At 49.3% G+C, this 26,863-nt stretch overlaps 1 protein-coding gene across 1 annotated transcript in view; it reads right to left on the reverse strand.

Moving 5' to 3' along the window:
• The window catches only part of SRPK3 (SRSF protein kinase 3), a 39,282-nt gene that overhangs the window by 431 nt on the left and 11,988 nt on the right, over positions 1–26,863 (reverse strand). The window contains exons 6-15 of the mRNA XM_056867354.1: positions 26,082–26,169; positions 23,435–23,541; positions 22,481–22,646; positions 19,435–19,460; positions 12,090–12,234; positions 7,803–8,075; positions 6,614–6,717; positions 4,991–5,098; positions 1,975–2,044; positions 1,038–1,130 (exon numbers count right to left, since the gene is read on the reverse strand). Of these exons, the coding sequence (XP_056723332.1) occupies positions 1,038–1,130; positions 1,975–2,044; positions 4,991–5,098; positions 6,614–6,717; positions 7,803–8,075; positions 12,090–12,234; positions 19,435–19,460; positions 22,481–22,646; positions 23,435–23,541; positions 26,082–26,169 (1,180 nt within the window). The remainder of the gene's footprint in view (positions 1–1,037; positions 1,131–1,974; positions 2,045–4,990; positions 5,099–6,613; positions 6,718–7,802; positions 8,076–12,089; positions 12,235–19,434; positions 19,461–22,480; positions 22,647–23,434; positions 23,542–26,081; positions 26,170–26,863) is intronic.

Below are 26,863 nucleotides of genomic sequence, written 5' to 3' on the forward strand. Positions count from 1 at the left end.
GAAATCAACATTCAAGGCCAAAGATTATACAATTTAAAGGTTACATCAGTACAAAATATGCATATATTAGAAGAGGAAGAAGAATTGGGTTTTTGTATGCCGACTTTCTCTACCACTTAAGGGAGACTCAAACCGGCTTATCATCACCTTCCCCTCCCCACAACAGACACCCTGTGAGGTAGGTGGGGCTGAGAGAACTCTAAGAGAGCTGTGACTAGCCCAAGGTCACCCAGCTGGCTTCGTGTGTAGGAGTGGGGAAACGAATCCAGTTCACCAGATTAGCCTCCGCCGCTCATGTGGAGGACCGGGGAATCAAACCAGGTTCTCCAGATCAGACTCCACTCTTAATCACTACACCACACTGGCCAAAATCAATAACATATATAAGGCCCTGCAATAGCCTACAAAACCAACATATTCATGTAAACATACGACACAAATGGGCGTACAATCATAGAATTAGACTTTGACCAAATGTGTTTCGGTCAAATGGCCTTCTTCAGTGGTCAAAACAATCAAAACCATCACGGTTCCAGACTACAAATGTACACGACTTCCTAAAAATCTTTATGACTGTAGGTACGTCGTATTCTGTAAGACTTCTTTATCTGTTTTATGCCTCCATACAAATGGGCAACTTGACCCCAGCGTGTGTTTCCCTCTTAAATTAGGTTATATTTCAGACATGAATACAGTTGTCAAAATTTCATAGCCATAAAGCCGTCTCAAAGTCTGGAGCCGTTATAAAGTATTCAATTTTCAATTCAAATTTGTTTTGACCCCTGGAGAAGGCACAGCCTTTGACTTCCTTTAGTGTCCAGATGTTTCCTTCAAGAGATCTTGGCTTGCTCGCCAGAATCTCCCCCTGGCCCGTTATCTTTCCCTCTTCAGGGTTCATCGCCACCCAGTTCTTCCAGCCTCCTGTATGGAGTTGTGTTAATTCGCACCATGACCACCCTCCCCATCCCCCAGCCAGGATTTCACAAAACGTCATGATGACGGAGGGGGCTCCTCCAACCAATATCCTCCTGACTTACCCCGCCGGTTGAAATACTCGCGGGAATAGCGCCCCGAAAGAGCAAAGTGCGGAGGGATGTCGCCCAGCAGCTCGACAATGTGGGCGATATGATCTGAAAAGAGAGAGGAAGAGAGGATGGTGTCAGATCCTTTAAGGTGGCAGCAGAAGGCCTTGCTCCTGTGTGACAGAACCGTGGCCATGATGCTGCTCACAAAGAAGGGTGTCACAGGGCCAGTCAACACGTGACTATTTTCCATAGGTGGTGTCTGGGTCCTCCGATTTGACTTTCAGTCAGTCAGTCATATGTCAGCTTGGAGTCCCCTACGTGGTTGTAGTGGTTAGGAGCGGTGGACTCCAGTCTGGAGAACCAGGTTCCCCACTCCTCCACATGAGTGATGAATGCTAATCGGGAGACCCGGGTTTGATTCCCCACTTTAACACATGACTGGTGGACTCTAATTTGGAGAACCGGGTTGGTTTCCCCACCCCTCCACATGAAGCCAGCTGGGTGACCTTGGGCTAGTCACAGTTCTCTCAGAACTCTCTCAGCCGCACCTGCCTCCCAAGGTGTCTGTTGTGGGGAGAGGAAGGGAAGGTGATTGTAAGATGGTTTGAGTTTCCTTAAAGATAGAGAAAATCGGGGTATAAAAACCAACTCTTCTTCTTCCAATTCCCAAGCATTTGGGGCCCAAACTGGGTCAGGGGCCGACTTCTCACCAGGGTCCCAATACAAATCAGTCCCACGCAGCAGGGAATTCTCAGCTGACGTATGACCGATTGACCAAAAACGGTCAGGTCTTTTCCTCTCCTTCCAAAACAGCCCTTCAATCTTCTTGCAGAATCTGGGCATCGATTCTGCTCCCTCCCGGATGAAAATATCATGCCCAAACTTTCACGTAAACCCAACCCTCCGCGTCACCTGCCCAGCCAGGTATGACCCAAGCAGAGCCACCTACCTTCATCCCTGGTATAGTCCTCGCCCGAGTGTGGCTCAAACAGATAATCGCCAGTTGCCAGCTCAAAGGCCTGCCAAGGAAGAAGAAGAAGAGTTGCTTTTTACATGGCGACTTTCTCTACCTTTTAAGGAGAATCAAACTGGCTTACAGCCTCCTTCCCTTCCTCTCTCCACAGCAGACACCTTGTGAGAGAGTTTGGAGAGAACTGTGACTAGCCCAAGGTCACGCAGCTGGCTTCGTGTGTAGGAGTGGGGAAACCAACCTGGTTCACCAGATCAGAGTCCGCCGCTCGTGTGAAGGAGTGGGGAATCAAGCCTGGTTCTCCAGATTAGAGCCCACCGCTCTTAAGCACGACACCATGCTGGCTCTCAGGAGGGGCAGAATTATCAGGGGCCTTTACGTACTTGAGGGGATGATCACACCTAGTAAGCTAAAAGACTTTGTCTCCTTCCTTATTTTTCTGCTCTAGCAATTTCAGGATCCAAATGGCCAAAAGGATGTAAATACAAGTCACACCGGCATGGAAGCCTACAGAATAGGCAAGATCCGCTTCAGGAGATATTACCTGGCCCTCAGTAAAATTTCTGGGTCTGGTTCAGGCATCCACCTTAAGAACTAGGAGATCCTTCAACAGCTGCTGCTGCGACTCCCTTTGCTCTATTTCTGCTCCTGGCCCAATCCAAAAGGCTTGGCAGGAGCCAGGACGGACACCCCAAACACCGATTCTATCATGCACCCAAACCAGGCGGTGAGAAGACACAGTTATTCTCAGAGGGTGAGGATCATGTTCACTTGCTCATACGGCTGGCGTGCGCATCACACACCTGTCGTGCGGAGTCTGCCTCGGTTGTCAGACATTTCAGGGGGTTTTCTGAAGAAGGGCTGGACGGGTTTTCCCTCTGCTGGCACGAGGGCTTTCCTTCTCAGAGATCCCTGTTAGCCACCCCAAACGTGTTGTGAACCGGCTCCATGCGGAAATGCCTTGACCATGAAATAACACACAGCGGGTGGAGGCATTTTGAGAAACCTCCCGCATGGAGTATAAGCCTTTCTACCCAGCTTCCATTTTAGTTTTCTCTGAGCCCGACCTTCGGGTTGGGGAGAGCGGGGTAGAAATGTAATAAATAATAATAATAAAGGATCGGAGGAATCAGCACAAGGCTGGGGTTTCCTCATTTTTCCCCCTCCCAAATGCACAGCCGCTAAGCTAGAAATTAGGATGTCAACTGGTTAGATTATTTTTAAAAGATGAGCAATAGATGTTCAACTGAATATCATGATATACACATCCACAAAATATTGGAAATACACTACTTCTGCGTGTGCCAATTTAAATGGTGAAAACGTCATGTTTTGCAACAAATGACAACGGGCCACACAATATAGAAGGTTATTACGTTACAGCATACCTTTTATGTATTTCTGGATGTGTATTTTTTAAAAAATATATGTATAAATTTATATATGACCACTAAAGAAGGCCGCAAAGGCTGAAACGCGTTTGGGTTATTTATTGGTCATTTACATTGATTCCTCGTCAAACTATGCTGGAAATTTAGCAATTTTTATAATTTCTAATTTGATTAGCCTGTATATTTAAGGCCCAGAGGTTTTTTAATATGTGTACGCTCCATAATAAATTATCTTAGCATTTTGTATCATTTTCAGCTCAACTTTTAGGTTCTTTGTTCCTTATAGAATCATAGAGTTGGAAGGGACCACCAAGGTCATCTAGTCCAACCCCCTGAACAATGCAGGAAACTCACAACTACCTCCCCCACAGACCCCCAGGGCCCAGAAGATAGCCAAGATGCCCCCCTCCCATGAACTGCCTAAGGTCATAGAATCAGCACTGCTGATAGATGGCCATCTAGCCTCTTCTTAAAAACCACCAGGGAAGGAGAGCTCACCACCTCCCGAGGAAGCCTGTTCCACTGAGGAACTGCTCTAACTGTTAGAAAATTCTTCCTAATGTCTAGATGGAAACTCTTCTGATTTAATTTTATCCCTGACCTAATCAAATTTTATCCCTGACTTAATAAAATCGATGAATGAAAAAATGGCTTATGCATGGCGATTTCACCCGGGCTGATCTCAGTGAAGATCGAAGATTGGGGTTATAACAGGAACGGGAAGACCCGGGATTTGCGAGGGCCGGGCACGAGGTCATCTCTAATGGACAGAAAGCTCAGGCATAACTCCAAGGAACAACCAAGACAGTCTGGGGGTGAACGTGAGTCCAAGTATCCGTGTATAAAGGACCTATGACTTGAGAAACCCAGATCCAAATTCCTTCCCCTAGAAAAAAATTATTATAATACCTTGGGCCAGTCATCGACTCTCAGCCTAACCAATCTAGTAAGGTTGTAAAAGTGATAAAATGAAGCTGGGGAGAACTATATATGACCTAATCAAACCCATGATCTAATCAAATCGACGATCTGATTGCGGCTAAGGGGAGACATGATAGAGGTCTATAAAATTATGCATGGTGTGGAGAAAGTGGACAGGGAGAAGCTTTTCTCCCTCTCCCATAATGCCAGAACGCGGGGTCATCTGCTGAAGCTGGAGGGTGAGAGATTCAAAACAGATAAAAGGAAGTATTTTTTCACACAACACATAGTTAAATTGTGGAACTCCCTGCCCCAGGATGTGGTGATGGCTGCCAACTTGGAAGGCTTTAGAAGTGGACATATTAAGAGGGGAGTGGACATATTCATGGAGGAAAAGGGTATTTGTGGCTATTAGTTAAAATGGATACTAGTCATGATGCACACCTATTCTCTCTAGTATCAGAGGAACATACCTATTGTATTGGAACACAGGCAGGATAATGCCTCTGCAGTCGTCTTGTTTGTGGCTTCCTAGAGGCACCTGGTTGGCCCCTGTGTGAACCGACTGCTGGACTTGATGGGCCTGGATCCGATCCAGCAGGGCCTTTCTTATGTTCTTATGAAAAACTAAAAGGGCAGGAAAGGAGTTGGCTGGGGGCGGGGGAGAGACTCTTAAGACATACCATACATGCCGTGCTCCAGATATCCGCCGGCGTATTGTACACGGCGCCGATGAGAACCTCCAGAGCCCGATACTGGCGGGTCTGAATGTCCTCGGTGAAATGTTTGTGCTGAAAAGAGACAGAGACAAAGTGAATCCCTCTCTGACCATCGCATTATTACGTGTGGCCACCCCGGAAGCATAGCCCCAAACCCCGATACCCTGAGTAAAGTGGGTCAAAAGTCAATCATGTGCGCAGGTTTCAGCTCTATTTGGAAAGGGTAAGGTTTAGGAATAAGATTTGTTCAAGTTGGGAGGTAAAAGCGGCAGGTTTTCGTCGCTAGCAAGGGTTCCTTCAGGAAACTAGCCCTCACAAAACCCCTCAATGAAGCAAATAAATAAAAATGCAAGGTTGGGCCGATGCCCGACATGCGAGACCTAGGAAATCCCTAGGGTCCAAATGTTGTCTTAGCCACAAATTCTCTCAGTCCTTAAGCCCCAACCCGTCTGCCATAGGAATACAACAATACTGCCCTATTTTACAACAAGCCTGTAAATTATGATTAAGGAGATTAGGAAAGGAAAAAGAAAAGCTGGTTTTTATATGCCGATTTTCTCTACCACTTACGGGAGAATCAAACCGGCTTACGATCATCTTCCCTTCCCCACGATAGACATCATGTGAGGTAGGTGGGGCTGAGAGAGCTGTGACTAGCCCAAGGTCACTCAGCTGGCCTTATGTGTAAGAGTGGGGAAGCCAACCTAGTTCACCAGATTAGCATCCGCCACTCATGTGGAGGAGTGGGGGAATCGAACCCGGTTCTCCAGATTAGAGTCCACCGCTCCCAACCACCGCTCTTAAAGTTTAGGAATAAGATTTGTTCAAGTTGTGAGGTCAAAGCAGCACGTTTTCATTGCTAGCAAGGGTTCTTTCAGGAAACAAGCCCTCACAAAACCCCTCAGGTTACCTTTGTGCCCTTCCCCGCAAAGATCTAAATTAGCACACTCTTTAGTGGTACCCACACATTTGCTTTGTACCATCATGTCTTAATCTGCCAAACTTCAGAAACGGGCAGGGTAAAAATATCAAGCAATGCATGAAACGCCTGAAACCGTGGAAGGACCAAAGAAAAATAACACACCTAAAATCTTGCGTAAGGAAGAAAAAAGAAGAGGGGAAGGGGTGCTGGTTCCCATTCGTTTCCAGGGCCAGAAAGGAAAAATTGAAAATAGAACTGTATAACGCCCCATTTAAAAGTGTAATAATAATGTCCTAGGAGGGAAACACAGGCAGGAGACAAACGGACACTTGCAGAGGAGAATCAGCACCTGTTATTCCCCTGCATCACCTCACCTCAGCAAACGCCCATGACAGCCAGGGAAGATGATCGTAAGCCGGTTCGATTCTCCCGTAAGGATCTGGGAGACCCAGGTTTGAATCCCCACTCTGCCATAAAAGTCTGCTGGATGACCTTGGGCCGGCCAATACTAGTCAGGGATGCTCTAGGCTGATCCTGCGTTGAGCAGGGGGTTGGACTAGATGGCCTCTATGGCCCCTTCCAACTCTAGGATTCTAAGATCTCACGGCTGGCCCCTTTGGGAGGTGCGCACAGGGAAGGAACGCGTGTCCCAATATTGGACTCACCACCCAGCAGGCGTTGCCCAGATCTGCTATCTTCACTCGGATCTTCTCTGCGTTTTGGGGGTCCAAGGGATTCGCCAGGAACCCGGAGGTTCCGAAAGCAGATGCTGAAAAAGAAAAGGGGTAGTGGGCTTTAAAAAATAATAATAATTGAGAAATGGCCATCCAGGTACCAGCTCCATGCTCAGCTCCTGAAGCAAAAAGTCTGGAAGCCTGCTTTCAAATTACAGGGGCGCCAGGGAGTGCCCAACCCCCTCCCCAATTAACCACTAGGACAATTATTAACCCAATTGCTGCCCAGAAACAAATTAAGAAATTGATGTCCCCCTGTAAACGCAGAGTACTCCTTGAGAGAGGCTACCTGCCGCATCTCTGCTTGATTTACTGCTCTGCCCTCCTTTCTTCCCAATCGGCCACTGTTGGGGGCAGAGAATTCTGCTGCCTCACATATGGAACTCACCACTAACGGGAGATGCCAACTGCACGCACCAAGACGGAAGGAAAGGATTTATCACCACTTTTAAGGGGATTATAGAACCATAGAATTGGGACTACCAAGGTCATCTAGTCCAACCCTCTGCACAATGCAGGAAATTCATAACTATCTCCCTCCCACATCCCCAGTGACCCCTACTCCCTGCCCAGAAGATGTCCAAGATGCCCTCCTTCTCATGATCTGCCTAAGGTCATAGAATCAGCATTGCTGACAGATGGCCATCCAACCTCTGTTTTAAAACCTCCAGGGAAGGAGAGCTCACCACTTCCCGAGGAAGCCTGTTCCATTGAGGAACTGCTCTGTTAGAAAATTCTTCCTGATGTCTCAATGGAAACTCTTGATTTAATTTCAACCCGTTGGTTCTGGTCCGACCTTCTGGGGCCACAGAAAACAACTCGGCACCCTCCTCTATATGACAGCCCTTCAAGTACTTGAAGATGGTTATCATCTCCCCTCTCAGTCTTCTCCTCTCCAGGCTAAACATACCCAGCTCCTTCAACCTTTCCTTATAGGACTTGGTCTCCAGACCCCTCACCATCTTTGTTGCCCTCCTCTGGACCCGTTCCAGCTTGTCTACATCCTTCTTGAGTTCCGGTGCCCAAAATTGAACACAGTACTCTAGGTGAGGTCTAACCAGAGCAGAGTAACCCTCTCCTCTACCACCTCCTCCTGGGCCCGGGCGTCGTGGATACTCACTGCTGGGGGAGAGCAGCCCTCCGCGCTCCCGCTGGTTCGAAACCCCCGACATGGCCGAGCCAGAGAAGAGGGATCCTGAGAAACCCGAAGTTGTCGAATCGGGGCTGAAGTGGCGGCTGGCGGCGCCCGGTGGAGAGTGCCCATTGCAGCTGTCGTAGGCGTTGTGCGTGTAGAAGCCGGAGGAGGAGGTCAGGCTCTGGGGGCTGCAGGCTAAGGACCCTCCCGTGGGCTCCGCTCCTCCCGCCACGGAGACCGGAGCGCCGTCGCTGAGGTCTACAGAGAAGACGAGAGCCCTGTTTCTATATCAATTATTAAGAGCTATACAAAAAAGACAGGATTATTCCAGCTCCAAAATATCTGCTCAAAGTGTATGCTCTACTCAGTTCTTAGGAATCCATCCTCCTCTGCGAACTCTACCATATTTCAGTAATTTAACAGTCCCGGGTTTCATTATAGGGCACTATTAAGACACAGTTTAAGAATTTTAAGGGTGAGATTGAAGCTGATGTATAAACATATTACTTTGTTAACGCTTGGTCACAGACATGTTTGTCTTCTTCTTTTTTAACCCTTTTCTGTTTCTTTATCCCATTATATAAAATAAAAAATTATAATAATATTAATAATAAAAAAACAGTCCCGGGTTTCTGAAGAGCCTTCATGCACGCGCGTTCAGCGGTGCTAAATGGAAGATTTGGACATTTACCCTACCCCGAAAGACTTTGCTCATGTAATACGAAGAAAACTGACACTAAGTATTTTTTCACACAACGCATAGTTAAATTGTGGAACTCCCTGCCCCAGGATGTGGTGATGGCTGCCAACTTGGAAGGCTTTAAGAGGGGAGTAGACATGTTCATGGAGGAGAGGGGTATTCATGGCTGCTAGTTAAAATGGATACTAGTCATGCTGCATACCAATTCTCTCTAGTATAAGAGGAGCATGTCTATTACATTAGGTGCTGTGGACCACAGGCAGGATAACGCTGCTGCCGCCGTCTTGCTTGTGGGCTTCCTAGAGGCACCTGGTTGGCCCCTGTGTGAACAGACTGCTGGACTTGATGGGCCTTGGTCTGATCCAGCAGGGCCTTTCTTATGTTATTATGACACACTTTCTCATAAAATGCTGGAGTGCCCCCATTTCAAACTCCGTGACCCATGGATCACCCCTATTTTAACCAAATTACCTGCCACCGTATTATGATAAAACAGTCCCCTTTTTGCTGGTGGATAGAGATCCGAGTATAACACTGGCAGTGGCCAAGTCTCTCTCCACCATATTTTCCTTAAAGAAATAGAAAAAAATAACAGAACAAAAAAAAACCCCATTAACTGCTCAAGACCTGTGGGTCATGGGAGCTTGGAAGGAAAGACAGCCCTGCAGAGTTTCCTAACTCAGCCACGGATGTGTGCGGCAGCTGAAAAGGAATAATAGAATAGTACTTGTAGGTGGTAGAATGCTAAAATGGCAACAGAGACTGCACCGCTTCAAACTGCAGGTGGGGCTGTACCACTTTTGAAGGGTCCCCCAGTAAATATCTTCCTGGAAGTATCTAGCATGTTAGAAACATCACAACAGAGGGGGCCAGCATGGTGTAGGGAGCCAGGGCTTCATGTGTAGGGGTGGGGAAACCAACCTGGTTCACCAGATTAGCCTCCGCCGCTCACGTGGAAGAGTGGGGAATCAAACCCAATTCTCCAGATCAGACTGCACCGCTCCAAACCACCGCTCTTAACCACTACACCACGCTGGCTGCAATCCCAAATTCCTGTGGGTCTCTTAGCTTGTACCCTCAAATTCCTGTTGGTCTCCAAGGCAGGGGTGTCAAACTCCATTGTTACGAGGGCTGGATATGACATCACTGTCACTTGGTCGGGCCGGGCCATGCCTCGCCAGCCCAGATCGAGAATGGCGGGCCAGATAAGAGCTCTCAAGGGGCCGGATCCGTCCCACAGGCCTTACGTTTGATACCCCTGTTCGAATCTAGCTGTTGCTAGACTCGAATCTAGCTGTCGTCAGTGCTTGGGTATCGGTGCTTGGGTACCTTTTTACCCCACTGGTGGGGCTCTCCCATAATCAAATACTCCATATCCACATTAAAAAAAAATCTGCATATAGCAAATCTGCATCCAGCAAATAATCACAACAGCCAAGAGTCTAGATGAGAACTATTCTCAGTGCCATAGAAGTTTCCTACTTATCAGGGAATCTTTTCTATATGAGGGCAATATGCAGAGGAACAAACCCAGTTTTCCACCTCTGTGAGAGATAAGCCTAGACATTTAAAAAAAATCCCAAGTATGTTACTAATGTCAGTAGACTGAATGTCTCAGGGGACGTTTTGCAGTTTGAAAATGTGGGGGGGGGGCGGTGTGCGTTGCAGTTAGGTATTTGTGGTTAAAGAAAGCGTGACGTCCTGCTTAGGCAAGCTGATAGCACCGCCAAGATTCATTCCAAAATTGCAATATACACTGATGTAACACAGGCCCCTGTATGTCTCACAGCTGCCGTTCATAGCTGGGTATTTGTAATAAATAGACTCTTGTACCCTAACTCTTTGAATAGAGTGTTTCTTGGGGGAACGGGGCGGTTGGGCAGTGTTCCTAATACAATGCAACTTTTATGGTACAACTCAAGGAAACTGCCGAGCTCACCGAAAGGCAAATGTCCCCAGAAAAATCCACGCCAGGCGGTGTTGCAGTGGTTAGCGGGCTGCGCTGATATCTGGGTTCAAATCCCCACTGAGCTGTGAAGCCTGTCTTTGACAAATCCGGGGGTGTGTGTCGCTTTGTCTTAGCCTGTCCTTCTCTGCACGGTCGTTGTGAGGATACAATGGAGAAGGGGAAAGGGAGGGGAGAACCACCTGTTCTGTGTGGGGGTCTGTGTGTACTGCAGTTAGGTATCTGCAATTAAAGAAAGCGCAGCATTCTCCCCTCCCTTTCCCTCTTCTCCGTTTTATCCTCACAACAACCATGCGAAGTAGAATAGGCTAAGAAGAAGAAGAGTAAGTTTTTATATGCTGACTTTCTCTACCACTTAAGGGAGACTCAAACCAGCTTACAATCACCTTCTCTTCCCCTCCCCACAACAGACACCCTGTGAGGTAGGTGGGGCTGAGAGAGCTGTGATTAGCCCAAGGTTGCCCAGCTGGCTTTGTGTGTAGGAGTGGGGAAACAAATCCACTTCACCAGTTTAGCCACCGCAGCTCATGTGGAGGAGTAGGGAATCGAACCCAGTTCTCCAGATCAGAATCCACCACTCCAAACCTCCGCTCTTAACCACCACACCACGCTGGAAAAGTGACTGGCTGGATTTGTTAAAGACAAGCTTTACGGACGAGCGGGGATTTGAACCCAGATGTTAGCGCAGCCAGCTAACCACTGTGCAACACCGCCTGGCGTGGATTTCTCTGGGCACATTTGCCTTTTTGTGAGCTCAGCGGTTTCCTTGACTTCTTCCATAAAAGTTGTATTGTATTAGGAATTATGCCCAACCCCACCCCCAACCCCCAAGAAATACCCAATTCAAAGAGTTAGGGTACAAGGGTCTATTTATTTCAAATAGCCAGCTATGAACAGCAGCTGCGAGACATACAGGGGGCCTGTGTTACATCAGTGTATATTGCTATGTTGGAATGAATCACAACTCTCTTGGCAGTGCTATCAGTTTGCCTAAGCAGAACCACCTATTCTGTCCTGATTTCCCTTGGCGGAATGATGGAATGAGAAAAAAAATAACAAATAAATATAAACACACATACATAGAAAGACGACGACGACTTGGTTTTTATATGCCGACTTTCTCTTCCACTTAAGGAAGAATCAAACTGGCCTACGATCCCCTTCCCTTCCCCTCCCCACAACAGTGAGGTAGGTGGGGCTGACAGAATTCTGAGAGAGCGGTGACTTGCCCAAGGTCACCCAGCTAGTTCCCGTGGAGGAGTGGGGAAACCAGCCCGGTTCACCAGATTAGCCTCCGCCGCTCATGTGGAGGAGCGGGGAATCAAACCCGGTTCCCCAGATTAGAGTCCGCTGCTCCAAACCACCAGTCTTAACCACACACACACACACACACACACACACACACATGATAGATCCAGCAAGTCTGTATGGGTAACATCCAAGGCCTGCATGCATGCCAGCCCAGGGAACAGGTACCATAAAATAAAAACAGATACAAGTTGGAGGCAACTGAAGCCCATTTTTTAAGCTGCAGAAAGAGGGGTGAGAACCTGTGCTTGGAGCGGGGATGTTGGCGGGGGCTCCCTCCCTCACCCAACATGCTCACCTTGGGCTACTATGGATTCACTCGCGTCCCCCGCGGCCAGGTCCTCCAGCTTCTGCAGGTCCTGGAGCCGTTCGGCCAGGAGCTGGCTCTGCCGTTTCTGCTTCCGCTTCAACTTCTTCCGCTTGTTCTTGGACATCTTCCCGTTCTGGGAGGCGGGAGAAGACCCCAGCCCACGTCACACAGCCTTGCCTCCAGAGGCGCGTGGGAAGGGCAAAGGGAGCATGCCGGCAAGCCCACTATTTAGGATCGGAGTCGGGGCTTTTATGGGGGGCCCCGGTTCAGAACATCTCTTGGTTCCCTCGAGCGGTCTCAAGGGACATCTTGCTGGGATCAGCTCTCTACCGGAAGTCAGTCCAACAGACTGCTGGACTGGACGGGCCTGGGTCTGATCCAGCAGGGCCTTTCTTATGTTCTTATGTAGGTTTTTCAAACAGTGGGTGACACAGATAATCAAAACAGATAAAAGGAAATATTTCTTTACCCAACGCATAGTTAAATTGTGGAACTCCCTGCCTTAGGATGTGGTGATGGCTGCCAACTTGGATGGCTTTAAGAGGGGAGTGGACATGTTCAGGGAGGAGAGGGCTATTCATGGCTACTAATCATGACGCACACCTATTCTCTCCAGTCTCAGAGGAGCATGCTTATTATATTAGGGGCTGTGGAACGCAGGCAGGACGGTGCTGCTGCAGTCGTCTTGTTTGTGGGCTTTCGAGGGGCACCCAGTTGGCCACTGTGTGAGCAGACTGCTGGACTTGATGGGCCTTGGTCTCATCCAGCAGGGCCTTTTTTATGTTCTTATGGAGGATGGGGCTATCCATGGCTACTAGTCCAAATGGGTACTAGCCTTGATGCATACCTATTCTCTCCAGGATCAGAGGAGCATGCCTATTAGGTGCTGTGGAACGCAGGCAGGCTAATGCTGCTGAAGTCTTGTTTGGGGGCTTCCTAGAGGCACCTGGTTGGCCCCCGTATGAACAGACTGCTGGACTTGATGGGCCTGGGTCTGATCCAGCAGGGCCTTTCTTATGTTCTTATGATTAAGATCAGGACCTGTTATTGGCAGGACTTGTAAATCAGGACTTGTTATCGGCTGCAATCATTCAAATGAAAGGGTTTTCCACTGAAAGGTCAGGAGGACTGGTAAGCAAGTGGGCTTTTCTCAGCCAGTGTGTGGTTCCGTTTCCCTTTCAGGATTTTATTCTTCCCTGGAGGTGAAAGGAGGGAGGTATGTGGTTTGGCTCTGCTTCCTGTGGCAGCTATTTTGGGGTCGCACTTACAACCCCTTTCAGAATTCCAAAGGTGCCCACAGCCTCAAAGAAGAAGAGTTGGGTTTTATATGCTGACTTTCTCTGTCTTTTAAGGAGCATCAAACCGGCTTACAATCTCCTTCCCTTCCTCTCCCCACAACAGACACCTTGTGAGGTAGATGGGGCTGAGAGAGTTCGGAGAGAATTGTGACTAGACCAAGGTCATCCTGCTGGCTTGGGAGCCAACATGGTGTAGTGGTTAAGAGCGGTGGTCTGGAGTGGTGGAGTCTGATCTGGAGAACCGGGTTTGATTCCCCCACTCCTCCACATGAGGACATGGCGGAGGCTAATCTGGTGAACTGGGTTGGTTTCCCCACTCCTACACACGAAGCCAGCTGGGTGACCTTGGGGAAGTCATGCTCTCTCAGCCCCACCTACCTCCCAGGGTGTCTGTTGTGGGGAGGGGAAGGTGATTGTAAGTCAGTTTGATTCTGCCTTAAGTGGCAGAGAAAGTTGGCATATAAAAACCAACTCCTCTTCTTCATGTGGAGGAGGGGGGAATTGAACCCAGTTCTCCAAATTAAGAGTCTGCTGCTCACGTGGAGGAGTGGGGAATCAAACTCCACGCCAGACTGAACACATGAAGCTGCCTTATACCGAATCAGATCCTTGGTCCATCAAAGTCAGTATTGTCTACTCTGACCGGCAGTGGCTCTCCAGGGTCTCAGGCAGGGGTCTTTCACATCACCTACTCGCCTAGTCCCTTTAACTGGGGATGCCGGGGATTGAACCTGGGACCTTCTGCCTGCCAAGCAGATGTTCTACAAACTGAACCATAGCCCCTCTGGAGCCCTGTTCTATTCTCATTGCTTAGCAGAGAACAAAGCACGCCTCTTGCCTCACTCACTACCATGTGAGAATCGCTCATACGTGATCCCACCCTCATAGCTGCTGCCAGGGAGCCAAACTTCACAGGCGCCCACACGCCTGCCAAGTTGCTTGCCACCCGTCATCCGCGAGGTTTCCTCGGGAAGCTTGTAGTTGGTCCAAACCCTGTGGGTGGCCCTGCGTGCAAAACAACTCTCGGTGTGGCCGGGAAGTTTGGGCCCTGGGAGCAAGGCTATGAACCAGATTTCGGGGCTCAACGTCTGAAGCTGCCAAGAAGCCTGGTGCAGATCGCTCACAGCCGCCATGCCAGCGGAGAAATTCCTCATTTCCCGTGGCAAAAACCTGTTGGTTACCCACAGCAGATGAGATTTTCTCACTAGTCATAAGAACATAAGAAAGGCCCTGCTGGATCAGAGAAAGGGCCATCAAGTCCAGCAGTCTGTTCACACAGTGGCCAACCAGGTGCCTCTGGGAAGCCCACAAGCAAGACAACAGCAGCAGAAGCATCCTGCCTGTGTTCCACTGCACCCAAAATAATAGGCATGCTCCTCTGATCCTAAGAACAAAAAGGCCCTGCTGGATCAGTCCAAGGCCCATCAAGTCCAGCAGTCTGTCCACACAGGGGCCAACCAGGGTGCCTCTAGGAAGCCCACAAACAAGGCAACTGCAGCAGCATTGTCCTGCCTGTGTTCCACAGCACCTCATATAATAAAGCATGCTACTCTGATCCTGGAGAGAATAGGTAAGCATCATGACCAGTATCCATTTGGACTAGTAGCTATGGATAGCCCCATCCTCCATAAGAAAGGTCCTGCTGGATGAGACCAAGGCCCATCAAGTCCAGCAGTCTGTTCACACAGGGGCCAACCAGGTGCATCCAGGAAGCCCACAAGCAAGACGACTGCAGCAGCATTATCTTGCCCATGTATCACAGCACCTAATATAATAGGCAGGCTCCTTTGATCCTGGAGAGAATAGGTGTGCATCATGACTAGTATCCATTTGGACTAGTAGCCATGAACAGCCCTCTCCTCCATGAACATGTCCACTCCCCTCTTCAAGCCTCCCAAGTTGGCAGCCATCACCGCATCCTGGGGCAGGGAGTTCCACAACTGAACTATGTGTTGTGTGAGGAAATACTTTTATCTGTTTTGAATCTCTCGCCCTCCAGCTTCAGCAGATGACCCCACATTCTAGTATGATGAGAGAGGGAGAAAAGCCTCTCCCTGTCCGCTCTCTGTACCATGCATAATTTTATGGACCTCTATCATGTCTTCCCTTAGTCTGAGGTTCTGCTTTTGCTTCACTTGGCTCTCTGCTGCACAAGAGGCCGGGCTGATTCCGGGCGTGACAAAACCCACTTCAAGAAATGTGGAAACACCAACCCTTCAAAACAGTTGCACAGAACAACAGCGTTGTTTCGTTCCAATTGCGTAACTCCTTCTGACTGCGAGAGGCGTTTCCTCGGGGCATGCGTGGATCGCTGACTGCGTCACCCCCACTTCTTAGAACCTCCCAGTCTCCAGTAGGGATGCGCTATGCTGACGTGACGCACAATGTGCTATTGTGGGGCGCTCGGGTAAGCAAAACTACGTGGGTGCACAAAAAGGGGCGCGTCGAAAAACAGAGATGAGGAGCGCATGTCTGCATCTGTGTGTACCACTGTGAGACTGGGCCTGTGTACAGATGGAGGTGCAAACTCAAACTAGTGAGGAAAGGCAGGCTATAGCCCAGTGATGGCGAACCTTTTAGAGACCGAGTGCCCAAACTGCAACCCAAAACCCACTTATTTATCGCAAAGTGCCAACACGGCAATTTAACCTGAATACTGAGGTTTCCTTCCAGCTCGGCAAGGGGGTGGTGGCGGGGAGTCCAGGGAAGGGGGGGGGGCTTTGAAGGGCTCCGCGCTCCCTTCAAAGCCCCCACCGCCCCTGCACGTGCCCACAGAGAGGGCTCGACGTGCCGGACTTGGCACGCGTGCCATAGGTTCGCCAACACGGCTATAGCCTGAACTGGGCCCAGCCCCCAAATGGCAACACGTATACAACCCCCCCCCAGGTCACATGTGCGCTCATTGCTTGATCAAGGGCACTGCTAAGTGGAGGCCCCTGCATGTCACAATGCACAAATCCCACTTCGGAGACACCGCTTCTGAACAGGTTTTCCAGAGGTGTCAGTTGGTACTTTCAGCCAGCCCAATGGGTTCTTCAAGGATGGTGTAAGGAAGCGGTGGACAGGCTGAGAAGAACAGGAGCAGAGGAGCGTGCCTACTATCTTAGGTGCTGTGGAACGCAGGCAGGATGGTGCTGCTGAGGTCGTCTTGCTTGGGGGCTTCCTAGAGGCACCTGGTTGTCCACTGAATGAACAGACTGCTGGCCTTGATGGCCCTTGGTCTGATCCAGCAGGGCTTTCCTTATGTTCTTATGGAGGATGGGGCTATCATGGCTACTAGTTCAAATGGATACTAGTCATGATGCATCCCTATTCTCTCCAGGATCACAGGAGCTTGCCTATTATATTAGGTGCTGTGGAACACAGGCAGGATAATGCTGCTGCAGTCGTCTTGCTTGTGGGCTTCCTAGAGGCACCTGGTTGGCCCCTGTGGGAACAGACTGCTGGACTTGATGGACCTTGGTCTGATCCAGCAGGGCTTTCCTTATGTTCTTAACAGCCACGGAAATACGGGTTCTGCCCACTGGAAAGCAGAACTGAACGGGCCAGTACAATCCTGATAACCCATCTTTTAAATTGCTGAGCTAAATAAGCTAACAATATCTAAGTTAGACTAGCAGACATCCATCCCTAGGTGAATAACTGTTTCCTTAGGGTGATTCAGTGCCCTTTTTTGGCCAATTCTTTATAACTGAGAGTTGTATATTTCACAGGCTGCAGATGTACCGTCGTGGTGTGCGAATGAGAGCCAGCGTGGGGTTTAGTGATAAGAGCAGCGAACTCTCATCTGGAGAACTGGGTTTGATTCCCCGCTCCTCCACATGAAGCCTGCTGGGGAACGTTGGGCCAGTCCTACTTCTCTCTGAACTCTCTCAGCTTCAATTCTTTGTTTCGTCTCTCAGCCCCACCTACCGCACAAGGTGCCTCTGTGGGGAGAGGAAGGGAAGGCGATTGTAAGCTGAGACTCCTTAAAGGTAGAGAGGAGCGGGGTATAAAAACCAACTCTTCTTCTTGTACTGGATCAAGCCATTGGTCCATCAAGGCCAGGGCTGTCTGCTCAGACTGGCAAGCAACTCTCCATGACCTTGGGTAGAAGTCTTTCATCCCATCTGCACTTGGATTCTTTTCTCTAAATTGGGGATTGAACCTGGGACCTTCTGCATGGCAGATACTCTACCACTAGGGCCGCCAACCTCCTGGTGGCACCTGGAGATCTCCCACTATTACAACTGGTCCTCAGACCACAGCGATCAGTTCCCCTGGAGGGAATGGCTGCTTTGGAGGGTGGATTCTATGACATTACACCCTGCTGAGGTCCCTCTCCTTCCCAAAATCCACCCCCCTCAGGCTCCATCCCCCAAATCTCCAGGTATTTCCCAACCCAGAGCTGCCAACCCTACCTACCACTGAGCCACGGCCAGCGCACCTTTTTGTAAGGTACCCGACTACTAGTATCAGTTGAGAGGAGGATAAGACATGGGTCCCTAGTGGGGTTGCCGGGTCCCTCTTCGCCACCGGTGGGACGTTTTTAGGGTGGAGCCTCAGGAGGGCGGTGTTTGGGGAGGGACTTCAACACCATAGAGTCCGATTGCCATTTCGCTAGGTGAACTGATCTCTTATTGGCTGGAGAGCGGTTGTATAGCAGGAGATCTCCAGCTGGGACCTGGAAGTTAGTAATCAAAAGGAGGCTGCTCGTCTTATCCAGCCGTCCATACATACTAGGAAGGTACATGCCTTTAACTTCTGAATGAAGCTACAAGCACACGGAAGAATTTACAGCTTGAAAAAATATCCATGAAATGGGAATTTACCGGAAGCCCATTGCGCTATATTCTTGTTCCGTTGCTTATTGTTCCATGAATGGACTTTTATGATTTGCGAGCGTTTTAACGCCTTTGTATTTCCTACGCTTTGCGTTCCTTATTTATTGTACTTTTGGGACCTTGTCCCTTTCTCTTATCAACTGCGGTTGTCCGTTTGAGGTTCTTGCCTCAGAATATATTTTCTATCTGCATAATCCAGTTGTGATATTTAATTGCCTTATTCTGGTGTGCTTTTACTTGCGCTTTGCGTTTTGAATTCTCGGGACCTGGAGGTTGGCAACCCTAGTCCCTAGGCGCTGAACTAGGTGATATAACTCTCCATATGTGCGGTGGGGGATTTGGGAGTCCAAGTCGTCGGAGTCATATTACAGCAGTGCTCACACTGAAACACTGACGTTCCCCCCCCCCAAATAGCCCCAGGGGGTCATTACTTGCCCTCTTGGGGGGCTGCAGAACAGTATTTAGCGTGGAGCTCCCCAACCTTTTTGAGCCTGTGGGCACCTTTGATATTTGTACACAGGGTGGCGGGCACGGCCACAAAATGGCTGCCAGAGGAGGCGGAGTCACAGACCCCCACTCCCAAGAGAAAGTCCAAGTGCAGGGAAGAAAAGGGGTAATGTGAACAATACACTGGGGCCCATTTATGCATGGTCAATTTTGATACTCGCTCAAAGCTTTTTGAATGCGACCTTTAAAATGCCTATTCACAGTCCAGATGCAAGAGGAGACGTTCCACCCCCACCCCCCTCTCGCCTGCTCCTTCGTTCCTTCCATTAGCCCACCGCTGTTTAATGCGCGGCTGTGGTTTTGCATGCTTCCTTGAGGGGATGCTCCGAGGCGGGGGCGGAGCACACACAAAAGGTCGCGTTAAAGGGGCTCTTAAGAAATACGAAGCAGGCAGTCACTTCCTAAATGATGGTTCAGCGTGAACTTCAGCCTGGAACGCGCTGCTAATTACCAAGCATAAATGGCCTGGGAAAGAGGAGTGAGAGGCACCATGGTATCCACAGGCATCCTGTTGTGGAACCCTGGTTCTTTAATTCTTTAGCCCCCCACCCCCCCAGCAGGGGTCTTGGACGCAACCTGGGGGACTTAACAGGACGCATCAGCCAGCATCAGAGAGGCAAGCGAGCTCAGAAACGGGCCGTTGAAAACTCCATCCGACCTCCCGACCCCCACCATAATGTTCTGCCCCCCCACAAAAGGACTTACCACGATCTCCTGGGGTGCAGAGCTGACTGGGGAGAAGAGGTGCACGGGTGAAGCAGGGAGAGAAGAGGGAGGGGAGAAAGAGACGGAAATGATTCCCAGAATCAGAGAGCCAGGAAATCCAAACAGTGGTCGTGAACGAGCTGGGGCCAGTGAAGGACAAAATCCGGGAGTCCAGGCTTCCGGGTACGGGTAGGCTAGACCAAAGCTTCTTAAACTGTGGGTCGTAACTAAATGTGGGGGTCACGAAAAAGTTGGCAACAGCAAATGGTAAAATGAGATGTATACCGACAACTGTTTTAAAATAAATTTCTTTATGATTTATTATCAGTAAACGTTAGATTTGTATACCTATTTTAGATACCTATATACCCGGGGTTGCGTAAAAATTTCTCGGGCGAAAAGGGGTCACAAGTGGAAAATGTTTAAGAAGCCATGGGCTATACAAGCATACCTCGGAGATATTGCAGGTTCGGCTCCACACCGCCGCAATAAAGTGAATATTGCAATAAAGAGAGTAACACAATTTATTTTTGTTTCCCAATGCATATAAAAGTTCTGTTTACACTATACTGTAGTCCAGAGTTTCCCAAACCTTTTGCGTCACGCAGCACTTTTCAGGAGAGAAATTTGTCACGGAGCACTAATTTTCACCTCGCACCTATGTACTAAACCGAACAACAGTGGTATTTTTCTTTCCAATCTCTTTACGGAGCACTGGGAGATGCTTTGCGGAGCACCGAACGCTCCTTCGAGCGCAGTTTTGGGAACCTCTGCTTAAGTGTGCGATAGCACAGTGCCTTTAAAAAAATACTGCAATAATGAAAGAGTTTGAAATATTGCGAGAGTTACCAACGTGTGGCACAGAGACCCGAAGTGAGCACACGCTGTTGGGGAAATGGAGCCGATAAAACTGCTCGAAAATGCAACATCTGCAAAAAGCAATCAAGCAAAGTGCAATAAAACGAGGCATGTCTGCACCCCCCAAAACCAACATTTGCCAGGGAAGGAAGCCAGAAATTGACCCCGCATCCCAGTTGTGCCTCTACAAATCTGGACTGTTTGATGTAGAACAAGCAATGTTGAATTTATTGTTTAATTTGTAATTTTTCTCCCTTTTTCTTTTGTCACATGACTAAAGGTGGCGTCTGTGGTGTTCTCAAGGAACCGACCGGACACGACTGCTTGAACTTTTTTGTGCCTTCTTCCAACCATGCTGTGGTCCCACAACTCTTTGCTGGGCTACAGAACCTGGGGCTTTGACTTGGCGCTAAGCGGCACTTGCTATGTCCTTTAATGCCTGCTTTAGAGGTTGCTGGTCGGAGGTAGAAGAGTCCAGCAGCAGCATAGAGATCAATAAAATTTTCAGGGAATAAGCTTTTGAGAGCCTGACACTGGGAGCTTTTGAAGAAGAAGAGGAGTTGGTTTTTATCTGCCGACTTTCTCTACCACTTAAGGAAGAATCAACCTGGCTTACAGTCACCTTCCCTTTCCCTCCCCACAACAGACACCCTGTGAGGTAGGTGGGGCTGAGAGAGCTCAAAGAGAGCTGTGACTAGCCCAAGGTCACCCAGCTGGCTTCGCGAGTAGGAGTCGGGAAACAAATCCAGTTCACCAGATTGGAGTCTGCTGCTCATGTGGAGGAGTGGGGAATCAAACCCAGTTTATCAAATCAGACTCCACTGTTCCAAACCACAGCTCTTAACCACGCCATGCTCTCAAAAGCTTACAGGTAAAAGGTAAAGGTAGTCCTCTGTGCAAGCACCGGGTCATTCCTGACCCATGGGGTGACGCCACATCCTGACGTTTACTAGGCAGACTTTGTTTGCGGGGTGGTTTGCCAGTGCCTTCCCCAGCCATCTTCCCTTTACCCCCAGCAAGCTGGGTACCCAATTTCACCGACCTCGGAAGGATGGAAGGCTGAGTTGACCTCGAGCCGGCGACCTGAAACTGACTTCTGTCGGGATCGAACTCAGGTCATGAGCAGACCTTGGACTGCAGTACTGCAGCTTACCACTCTGCGCCACCCTGAAAACCTTGCCAGCCCCAAAGGTGCGACTGGACTTGAATCTAGTTCATCCATCAATGCCGTCTTCCATAAAGCCTCAAGCAGGGAAGGTGAGCTCTCTACAGCTCGACATGGGCGCATTCTGGGAACCTCTACTTTCATTTCAAAACACACTGCGTTTCTAAGTGTCGGTTGCCTCCGCTTTACGGAACGGCCTACCTGATGAGGTCAGGGAGGCTACCCACTCTGTTCATTCGTGTCTTCCAAGAATTCACTGGGTACTTAATATTGAATGCGTATGAAGCTGTTTTATACTGAATCAGACCATCAGGGTCAGTATTGTCTACTCAGACTGGCAGCAGCTCTCCAGGGTCTCATGTAGAGGTCTTTCACATCACCTACTTGCCTAGTCCCTTTAAGTGGAGATGCCAGGAATTGAACCTGGGACCTTCTGCGTATCAAGCAGATGTTCTGCCACTGAGACACAGCCACACACACACACACCCCACACACAGGAAGAAGCCTTATACCGAATCAGACCCTTGGTCCGTTAAATTCAGTATCGTCTACTCAGACTGGCAGTGGCTCTCAAGGGTCTCAGGCAGAGGTCTTTCACATCACCTATTATCTGATCCTTTTAACAGGAGATGCCGGGGACTGAACCTGGGACCTTCTGCTTGCTAAGCAGAGGCTCTTCCACTGAGCCACGACCCCTGCCCCTCATGCTGCTGCACTGCAAATTCGTGTTACGGTTGCGCAAGCTGCAGCTTGCAGTCCTGTGCCCCTGTGCTAACTCTTCTTAAGTAGAGGTCCTTCACATCACCTGCTTACCTGGTCCCTTTAACTGGAGATGCCGGGGATTGAACCAGGGACCTTCTGCATGCCAAGCAGATGCTCTACCTTTGAGCCACAGCCCCCCTCTCCAAGAAGCAGGTTAGGCAGACCTAGTCCCTAGCCTCTCTCCCTGCCTTCTCCAGCCAGTGTGGACAGGGACGCCCCTACCAGGATTCAAGAGCATGGAAGGGGGATGCAATCATTTACCTGCAGAGCCCGAGGGGGGAGGCCCCCCGGCCTGTTGCCAGACAGTTGCCTCAGCCGCCAGGCGCCGCACGTAACCCTCATCCACACACAGCAGGATGTTCTCTGGCTTTATGTCTGTGTGGATTATTTTGCACTTGGTGTGGAGGTAGTCGAGGCCCTGCAGTACCTGGGGAGGGAGACGCAGAAGAAAAAGAAGAAGAGTCGGTTTTTACATGCTGACTTTCTCTACCACTTAAGGAGGAATCAAACCGGCTTACAATCACCTTCCCTTCCCCTCCCCAGCACAGACACCCTGTGAGGTAGATGGGGCTGAGAGAGCTGTGACTAACATTTCCCCACAGAATCTGGCACCCAATTCCAAAACGTGCGTTCTAGAATCCTTGACTGGCATTTCAAGCAAACGTAATGAGAAAAAAAGGGGGCAAGTTTCCAGCCCACACAGGTCTCACAGATTCAGAAGGCAGAATATCAACTGCCCTGTTTTCCCAATCTCAGAGGTGACTCGAACATGAAGGGGGAAAAGCACGTGGTCTGAAACCACACCTTTTCAGAACGCAGATGGGGCAGTGAATGATCTTCTTTGTGAAACAACTCCCCTAGAACAGAACAGGAGTGTGCTGGGGAGGACAGTTCTACCCTAGCTTTCCTCCCTTGTGTGCTAGCTTTCCCACATGCAGGGAGATCCCCCCCGCCCTGCAATAATCTGAAATAGTACCAGTCTAGGAAGAATTCTACTGCACGTTCTACCTCATACGGATTGCTGCTCAGTTCCAGATGTTCACTGAGGGATTAGTTTACCCTTGCAACAACCGAGGTAATAAGAGGGAAGAAAATATTGTAGCTGAATCTGAGCAGTGTCAGAAGGGTATGAAGGCTGTACATATCCATCAATCTCTGTCTGTCTCTTGACACACACACACACACACACACAGTTACTGTGACATCCACCTTTACCTGGCGTAGGATGCTCTTGACGCAGGGGATAGGAAGCCCTTGGTAGTTGGATTTGATGATCCATTTCAACAGCTGATGCCCTAAAACCTCAAGGACCATGCAGACATCTGGCCGGGAGGTGAGTCAAGGAGAGGCCGGGCCCCAAAATCCGAGAGAATGACCTGACAAAGCCACACTCCCAATTCCTCGCACGTAAGGACATAAGAAAGGCCATGCTGGATCAGACCAAGGCCCATGAAATCCAACAGGGGCCAACCAGGTGCCTCTCGGAAGCCCATAAACAAGATGACTGCAGCAGCATTGTCCTGCCCGTGTTCCACAGCACCTGATATAATAGGCATGCTTCTCTGAGACTGGAGAGAACAGGTATGCATCATGACTAGTATCCATTTTTACTAATAGCCATGAATAGCCCTTACCTCCATGAACATGTCCACTCCCCTCTTAAAGCCTTCCAAGTTGGCAGCCATCACCATATCCTGGGGCAGGGAGTTCCACAATTTAACTATGTGCTGTGCGAAGAAATACTTCCTGTTATCTCTTTTGAATCTCTCACCCTCCAGCTTCAGCAGATGACCCCACATTCTAGTATCATGAGAAGACATTCACCACGTCCTCTGCAGAAGCCAGCTGGGACCTTCAAGCAGTCCCGGGGGAAGATCAGCTAAGCAGCCCCCCTTAAGTGCCGGCAGCGCCACAGGGGTTGCGCACCTTGGGCTGCGAGGAAGATGGCCACAGGTATAGTACCCTTGCTCCCAATGGCCGGTAGCACGCTGGGACCTTTTCCCAGTAAGTTAAAAAGCTGGTCCCACCCCTGCTCCCCTCTGCACCATTTATTTCTAGGACTCAAATTCCTGCTTGAATGGCTGAACAGGACGCTCGGCCTCCCAAAGTGTAAAAGTTCTCAAAAAGGCAATGGAGATAGTTTCAGGTGGGTCCCCATATTTGTCTGCAGAAGAATCCTAGAGTTGGAAGGGGCCATAGAGGCCATCTAGTCCAACCCCCTGCTCAATGCAGGATCAGCCTAGACTAGAGCACCCCTGACAAATGCTTGCCCAGCCTCTGCTTAAAGACTGCCAGAGAGGGGGAGCTCACCACCTCCCTAGGTAGCTGACTCGTCGAACAGCTCTTACTGTAAAAAAAAAATTCTTAATATCCAGCCGGTACCTTTCCGCCCGCAATTTAAACCCATTATTGCAAGTCCTATCCTCTGCTGTCGAAAGGAACAGCTCCCTGCCCTCCTCTAAGTGACAGCCCTTCAAATACTTAAAGAGAGCCATCATGTCCCCCCTCAACCCCCTCTTCTCCAGACTGAACATTCCCAACTCCCTCAGCCTTTCCTCGTAGGGCTCGGCCTCCAGGCCCCTGATCCTCCTCGTCGCTCTCCTCTGCACCCGCCCGATTCTGTCCACATCCTTTTTGGAGTGAGGCCTCCAGGACTGCACACAATACTCCAGGTGCGGCCTCACCAATGCAGTGCGCAGTAGAAGAGCAAGATTCGAGTCCAGTTAGCACCTTTGAGCCTAACAAGATTTCCAAGGTACAGGTTGAGTATCCCTTACCGGGACCGTTTGGGACCAGAGGTGGTCTGTATTTCGGATCTTTCTGTATTTTGGAATACTTGCATATACATAATGAGATATCGTGAGGGAGGGACCCAGCAGGAACAGCTCCCTGCCCTCCTCGAAGTGACAGCCCTTCAAAGACTTAAATTGAGCCATCGTGTCCCCCCTGCCCCACAACCCTGTTTTCCAGACTGAACATTCTCAGATCCCTCAGCCTTTCCTCGCAGGTCTTGGTCTCCAGGCCCCTGAGCATCCTCGTCGCTCCCCTCTGCATCCTCCCCTCCCGTTCCATTCTGTCCACATCCTTTTTTGAAGTGAGGCCCTTTAATCCGCACAGCCGATCAGGAATTCAGGTGAACAAAAGCCCCGCCCACCTTCTAAGAGCATCAGTAGGTACCAGTGGTAAGAAATCAGAAAGAGACTGAGACTGGGAAGGGCAACCATGAAGGAGCTAGAAAAGATTTTGAAGTGTAAGGACGTGTCACTGGCCACCAAGATTAGATTAATTCATGCCATCGTATTCCCTATTACTTTGTATGGGTGTGAAAGCTGGACAGTGAAGAAAGCTGACAGGAAGAAGGTAGATTCCTTTGAAATGTGGTGTTGGAGGAGAGTGTTACGGACACTGTGGACGGCCCAAAAAACAAATCCGTGGGTTCGAGATCAAATCACGCCTGAACTGACCCTAGAAGCTCAAATGACTAAACTGAGGCTATCATATTTTGGTCACATCATGAGACAATAAGAGTCACTGGAAAAGACAAGTCATGCTAGGAAAAGTTGAGGGCAGCAGGAAAAGAGGAAGACCCAACAAGAGATGGATCGACTCAATAAAGGAAGCCGCAGCCCTCAATTTGCAGGATCTAAGCAGGGCTGTCAAAGATAGGACATTTTGGAGGACTTTCATTCACAGGGTCGCCATGAGTCGGAGGCAACTTGATGGCACTTAACACACACACACACAGTGGTACCCTAGTCTACATTAACTCTCGGCCATCCGAGTCAGCTCCTTTTCAGTGATTCCAGTTATCATTTGAACAGAGGGAGCTGTGATTTTGTGGGGGTTGCCTGTGGAAGGATACGGACGCCATTGATCCCCGAGATCTTGAAGTCATCGATTAGCTGGACAATGTTCTCACGCTTGGGGTCGCTGGGATCTGAGTCCCGCACCTGGAGGGGAGAGAAGGAGATCTACAGAAATCAGGAAATCAAACATCCCAGTCCAGGGCTCAGCAGCTGCATGCCCCTAGACCAAAACTGCCTTTCCCAGTTGCCAACCTTAAAGCACAAGAGGTCAGGAGAAATGGCATCCGTGGCGAGATAATTGGTCGGAGAAAAAGAAAATGCTGAAAATCGGGTGAAGCACAAACAGGACAGCACATGAAGCCAAGAATGTCTCAACCACAAAATAATCTAAAAATAAACTCAGTTAACATAACAACTATGTGTCTGTGGTTTATGCTGAATGCTTCTGATTCTAAAAAACAGATTACTAACAAATATCACCAAAATAATTCTAAACATCCAGTACATATGAAAAAAATCTGCTATGTAGTATACAACCAAAATCAAAACAATGATACAATCACAGCCCAAGAGTAAATGTGCTCAAAAATAGTTGAATTGTAGTAGTAGTAGTAGAAGAAGAACAAGAAAGAAGAAGATGATGAAGAAGAAGAGTTGGTTTTTCTATGCCAACTTTCTCTACCTCTTAAGGAAGAATCAAACTGGCTTACAATCACCTTCCCTTACCCTTCCCACAACAGACACCCTGTGAGGTAGGTGGGGCTGAGAGAGCTCCAAAGAGAACTGTGACTAGCCCAAGGACACCCAGCTGGCTTCATGTGTAGGAGTGGGGAAACCA

The sequence above is a fragment of the Euleptes europaea genome, chromosome 1, assembly GCF_029931775.1.
Source record: "Euleptes europaea isolate rEulEur1 chromosome 1, rEulEur1.hap1, whole genome shotgun sequence".
NCBI lineage: Eukaryota > Metazoa > Chordata > Lepidosauria > Squamata > Sphaerodactylidae > Euleptes > Euleptes europaea.